Here is a 6,682-nt window from a genome sequence, read left to right as displayed (position 1 = left end):
TTTTACCGCAATAATATATAGATACAAAATAGAAAAACATTAGGAAATTTCCTTAAACATAAGGAAATTTCCTAATGTTTTTCTATTTTGTATCTTTCATATGGATTCATACAAAATTTTTTAAAAAGTTATAAGATGTCTTATCAGTTATTTTGTTTAAAACAAAATAACTGATAAGACAAGAACTTATAACCAATAACAAAAACAGCAACTTTATACTTGTACATTAGTTTTTATTCTTCATCGGATGCATTGATCTTCCTGGGGAGTTTCTGGTGTGTGTGTAATGTAGGCATCACTCCACAAGACAGTTTTAATATCCTAAATGAATGCAAATATTGCTAGCCTGGTAAAAAATTTTCTGTCTTCTGTGGTATGATGCCTCATAAAGCAAACGCTTGCCCTGCCCTGCCTAGTGGCATCACAGGGTTGTAGAGACTATGCCTTAATCATGGGCTGTGGTCTCTTACCCAAAGGTAGTCCTGGACAACTTTTCTTTTAGTTGGGCCACCAAGAACTTCTCCTGGGCTCCCATCTGTTGTCTTAGGCCCAACTCACTAACTTGGCATAACTTTTGTTTATTGTGCAGCCTGTTCTGCACTTCTAAAGCTTTGTCCCTTATAGCTCATGTAATACTTTAACTTTTATATAAAATTATCAGTCAGCGGGGTCCCTCCTCTATAAGAAGGGGATGTGGTATGATGATTGATGTGATAATGGTCAAGATTATTGTCATTATGTATCAAGAAGCAATATTCAACATAAAACAAGAAATTTTTCATTATGATGGCAGCATATTTGCATCTATCAATGATATCATCTTACATAACAATGTCCACATTGTTAGATATGCTATATAATCCATTTTAGCCAAGAATAGTGAAACCATCAAAATCTATAAATATGCAGAAACAAATACATTAATCACCATGATGCTCACATTCTATCTAATGCCTAGAGATCTGCTATCTCATCATTTAGACTGTTAATTTTTGCACTTTCAAAAATTCTTAAATTTTCTAATTTAGCCCTTCCTTTTCCTATCCTTGAATTTTTTATTACAGATATATTTCTGCTGTCAGAATTTTATTATTGGTCTTATTTATATTATATCCTCTTAATTTCAACCTATATCTGGCTGCTAATTTTTACTCTCATTCTAAATTATTCTCCATATGCAGTCTTGAATCTGATGACAACTATTTAAAATGATTGAAAATATTGTTCTCCAAAAAGAGTGATGTCCCTGTTGGATTATAAGGTTTTTGTTTAGGTTAGGCAACTATTGAGTTTTTGAATTCAAGAGCTCTGACTTCTCTGACAGGATGTCAAAATGATAACTCCTAAATGAAAATCTCAAATAAATAAATTTAATTAGGAAATCTGATACTTTTTAGAAACAAATGTTTTCCTGAATTTCAATAAAATAACTAAATCTAAGTTGTATACATATATAAATATCTCAAAGCTCAATAGTTATATTAAAGCCAACAATTACTAAATTAAATCAGACTACATTACTTATAATTATTAAATACTGGGTAATTTGGCACTAGAGGTAAGTATTAGGTGCCATCTCTTATTAAATTTAATGATCATAATTAAATTATTATTTATTAAATAATTTAGATAATTCTGGAAGAAAAGAATCAGCCTGGAGTGGGACTCAAACCTGCAACTGCCACTTACCATGCAAATATGTTGCCAGTTATGTTACCTGGACCTCCATCCAATCCTTTACTTCCAGAATTTTCTAAATTATTTAATAAATATTGTAAGGAACCAAGTCCGAGCGTTATTTTTATTTTACTTTTATTTTGCTTATTATTCTATTTTTGTTTGGGGCTTATGTTTTGTTAGGACGAAGGTTTCCTCACCATTCACCTTCAGTAATTAAACAGAGAAGAATTAAAACCCAACTCACCGACGAAAGAAAAGCGCCATAGGACTCACGCACATTTTCGCGCCCCGAGCGGCAAAGAATAGGTCCGCACCGAGAAGAGGGGGGGGAGAACCTACAAGCACGAAATAAAACTCGCTAAACCTTAAGTAATAAAAACGTCCCGGAAAGAATTGTAACAACAAATAATGTAAAAGGTTAGTGAGTAAACTGTCGGAAAAAGGGCTGCCAGACGATGAAAAACGTATTGTTAGCATTTAAGTATGTAAATGAGGGGAGTGACCGCATTCAGAATTGTGACGTCACCTCACACTATAAATCCCGAGTCTCAAGTGAAGACGGAGAGGTGAATTCTGATAGCAACGAGCTTGGTGAGCTTCGCAGCAGTAATAGAGGTGTCCGATAGGATCTCGAGTAGTTCCAAGGTGATTTTGAAGTGATTCGAAGTTTGGATCGACAGTCTGAGAAAGTCTTGAGAGTTTAAGGAAATAGGTTCCGAGTATATTGAGGTGACGATTAGGATTTCTAGTTTATAAGAATTATTGTTATAAGTTAAACTTTTGGTTTTGTCGGATTCCCAAGGGGAATAGAGTTAAGTTAGACATAGATTTGAATCGAGAATTGTCGGGTTGACTTTGTTGAATTTCTTTGAATAAATTATTGTTTGATTTTACTAAATATTGTACATAGTTATTGCTAAACGATTAATTAAATCTTTGGTTTTTTTCTATTGACAAATATTGTCTTTATTTAATTCGGTGCACGCTTAAAGTCCAGGCCTGGCACGCTAACGCGAATCCGAGTAAAGTACCCGGTAGGTTAACGGTTGTTTCCGACACGGTAGAGTCGATAATCGTTGTAAATTAAAATAGTACTTTACAACTGGCGCCCGAACAGGGACTCTAAAGGTTAATATTAGACTTTGTTGCTTTCTTTGTTGATATTGACTTTAGCTTAGAGGAATAACACCTCGTAATCTCAAAAAAATGGAAGATAGTGCACCAGTCACCCGAGCCGAATATAACCAGTTGCAACAACAATTGTCAGTACTGTTGCAACAAGTGTCATCCTTGTCAAATGCCGTGACTCATCTGACTTCATGTGTCACGTCTGGAATTGTAGAGCCAACAACACCGAACGTTACGAGTGCTGTACGGCCCGAAACTTCTACTCCGAGACAGGAAGTGCCTACATCTAATGCATCGATGGTCTGGCTTCAGACTGCACCGCCGCCGCCAGCCATCCAATTTAACGGTAGGTCAGCATTAACTGCTAATGATTTCTTGCAGGACCTCGAACAGCATTTCCTGGTAAACCAAATACCGAACACTAGATGGGTTGATACTGCCGCTAGTTGTCTTCGCGGTAGCCCAGCAATGTGGTGGAAGAATGAAGGACGCCACCGAATCGGCAACAGTTGGCCGTTGTTTAAGCGATCTTTTCTGGATCTTTACGCTCCTTTAGCTGACGAAGTAGCTGTCGCTAAAGAACTATTTAGTCGACAATACACAGGAACCAATGGAGTCGAGCAGTTTATATGGACCACAGTGCAGCTATACCGCACGTGGAGACCTTTAGCTCGAGATGAGGAAATTATACAATGTGTAGTTGCCCAGATGCCTCTTCCGTTACGTGAGTATCTGGAAAATCGCCGTTCTTATTCATTAAACGAGTTAGTACGTACTGCGAAAGAGTACGAATTTAGACGAAACGACCAAGGTTCTCCTGACAGTGCAAAGCAGATTAAGGACTGTCGAAAAGTAAGTAAGCAGCTAGAGCCGAAAAATTTTGCACCGGCAAAGTCACCCATGGCCTGTTATTCATGTGGTGAGGTGGGACATTTTTCGAGGAATTGTCCAAAAGGGAAAGGACAAAATGATCAAACAAATGTCAAGACGCCCAATAGTCCCGAAAGAAAAGTAACCTGGAAAAGGAAGGGTAATGGAAAAAGAAAACCTTTAAACTAAACCGGAGACAGCGAGGGGAGGATCCTGTCTCCGATATGGATCCAAATACCTCCACCGTAGGACTAATCGTGAGTGAAGCCTCCAAGTTGCCTGAGGTAAATATTTTTATTAATGGAGTACTAACCTCAGCCCGGATTGATACGGGTTCTGACTTTACTTTAATCAATGAATTAGTGTGGAGGAGAATTTCTTTGCAGAATAGAAATATTCGGTTACAAGCAGGACCGAATTTTAAGTTAGCCATTGAAGGAGGAAAAGGAACCTCCATTGGAAAATTCCTGGCAAAAATCCAGATTGGAAGTGTTACCCTTCGACAGACGTGCGTAGTAGTAAAAGGACTTATAATGCCATGCTTACTAGGGCGTGATTTCGCCAAGAATCATAGAATAACAATGGACTTTAAAAATTTGACAATTTCTTTGGACGTAAGTCATCCCAAAGAGAGAATTTCACCTAAGTGGGACGAACTCCAAACCACTTTAAGTGGTGAAAGGTTAGTAACTTTGAAAAATGTATTATTGCAATACTCGCAACTGTTTACAGATAAGCCGGGACTAACTAATATGATAGAACATGAAATCGTCACTGACAAAGCGACACCAGTATGTGGACGTCCGTATAAATACTCTGACGTAAAGTTAAAGGAAATGAACCGCCAGATAGCGGAAATGTTAAGAGATGGTATCATCCAACCATCAAATTCTCCGTGGGCATCCCCGGTCGTCATGGTCAAGAAAAAAACGGGCGATTGGAGATTATGTATTGACTATAGAAAGCTAAATCAGGTAACAGTGACTGATAAATATCCTTTACCGATTATTTCAGAATTACTGACTTCGCTTAAAGAAGCGAACTTTATAACTACCTTGGACTTATCGTCTGGTTACTGGCAAGTGCCATTAAAGGAACAAGACAGACCGAAGACAAGCTTTATTACGAATAGTGGCTTGTATGAATTCCTGGTCATGCCGTTTGGACTCAAAAACGCCCCGGCAACATTCCAAAGACTAATGGACAAAGTCCTAAAGGAAGAAAAAGGGAAGTATTGCCAAGTTTACTTAGACGATATTATTATATACTCATCTACTTTTACAGAACACATCGAACATTTGACCAATGTACTCAAACGATTGGCAGCTGCAGGACTAACCATTAAGTTGGCTAAGAGTAACTTTTGCCGCCCAGACGTTCAGTACCTGGGATTTAAAGTCAGCAATAAAGGCATTGCGACGGAAGATGAAAAAGTAAGGGCCGTTCGAGAGTTTCCGACGCCCAGAAATACGAAGGATCTTAGCACCTTTTTAGGAATGTGCAGCTGGTACTGTAGATTCATACCTAATTACGCAACTATTGCCGAACCATTGTATCAATTACGGCGGAAAAGGAAACGATGGGAGTGGACGGAAGAATGCCGGCAAGCTTTTGAAAAGCTAAAAAGTAAGTTGATAACTGCACCTATTTTGCAGCTTCCTAGGCCAGGTGTGCCCTATACGTTATATACAGACGCTAGCACGGTAGGACTGGGAGCAGTGCTTTGCCAGGAGAAAGTCATTGCATACGCTAGCCGTACTTTAAACGCAGCCGAAAGGAACTATACGGCCACGGAGCTTGAATGTCTAGCCATTGTATGGGCTACAGAGAAGTTCAAAATCTACCTAGACGGAACCAAATTCACCGTCGTAACGGACCATTCTGCATTACGATGGCTTAATAGTTCTACATCCCTCTCAGGTAGGTTAATGAGATGGGCATTAAGATTGCAGGAATTTAGTTTCCAAATCCAACATAGAAGTGGAAAGGACAATCAATTGCCAGACGCTTTATCTAGACGTCCATTAGAAGATCCACAACTAAGTAACGACTCGGACATAACCGCAAAATTGTTAGCGGTAACAACATTTGAACGAGAGAAAGACCTTATAGACGCTCAACGAACTGATTCACAGTGGAGCGGACTATACGATTACTTAGCGACTGGGAACTTACCAAATGACCCAGCCATGTCAGCAGAAATAGTAGGTAAGTCATCCCATTACCGGCTAGTAAATGATGTTTTATATTATAGCCGGAAAACAGATGACACTGGAGGTTACAGACCAGTAATTCCGTACAACTTACGAGAGGATGTATTACAAGAACTACACAATCATCCCACTGCTGGCCACTTAGGTGTACGAAAGACTACGAAAAAAATACAACAACGTTGCTATTGGCCTGGAATGAGAAAGGACATAAAAGAATATGTACTAGGATGCCATACATGCCAGATAACGAAGTTCGACCAGAAGAAAACGGCCGGACTAATGCAAGTCCCCGAGATAACGGAACCAGGGGAAAAGGTAGGCGTAGACATTATGGGACCCTATCCCAAGTCCAACAAAGGTAATCAGTATCTTCTTGTTATGGTGGATTATTTCAGTAAGTGGGTGGAGATTTTTCCCCTGCGGAAGATTACCGCGGAAAATGTGGTAAATTGTATGTATAAAGAATACTTTTGCAGGTATGGCATGCCAAAAATCTTAGTATCCGATAACGGACCCCAATTCATATCTCACCTCCTAGCGGAAGTTTGTAACCGCACCGGAATTAAGCACATCCTGACGACGCCATATCACCCTCAGTCGAATTTTACGGAAAGAACGAACCGCACCTTGGGTAGGATGATTGCGGCATACATCGAAAGGAACCACAAAGAATGGGACACACATATATCGGAATTTGCGCTGGCCTTACGAACTTCAGAACAGGATTCGACGAAATATACGCCAGCTAAACTACATCTCGGGAGAGAGATTGCACTCCCGTGGGACCGTCT

General features: G+C 39.3%; 1 protein-coding gene across 1 annotated transcript; it reads left to right on the top strand.

Annotated features, from left to right (window-relative positions):
• Positions 1-2,886: 2,886 nt before the first annotated feature.
• On the top strand, positions 2,887-3,867 carry LOC136975907 (uncharacterized). The gene has a single exon (XM_067271075.1). The coding sequence runs from the start codon at positions 2,887-2,889 to the stop codon at positions 3,865-3,867; it is 981 nt and encodes a 326-aa protein (XP_067127176.1).
• Positions 3,868-6,682: the final 2,815 nt, after the last annotated feature.

Source organism: Centruroides vittatus, unplaced genomic scaffold, assembly GCF_030686945.1.
Source record: "Centruroides vittatus isolate TY-2023 unplaced genomic scaffold, ASM3068694v2 contig_1093, whole genome shotgun sequence".
NCBI lineage: Eukaryota > Metazoa > Arthropoda > Arachnida > Scorpiones > Buthidae > Centruroides > Centruroides vittatus.
The sequence above is the reverse complement of the archived record's forward strand: the minus strand, read 5'-3'. Positions and strand labels throughout refer to the sequence as shown.

What these genes read in the sequence shown, in the direction of transcription:
- LOC136975907 (XM_067271075.1), top strand. Translation starts at nt 2,887, where the DNA reads ATGGAAGATAGTGCACCAGTCACCCGAGCCGAATATAACCAGTTGCAA.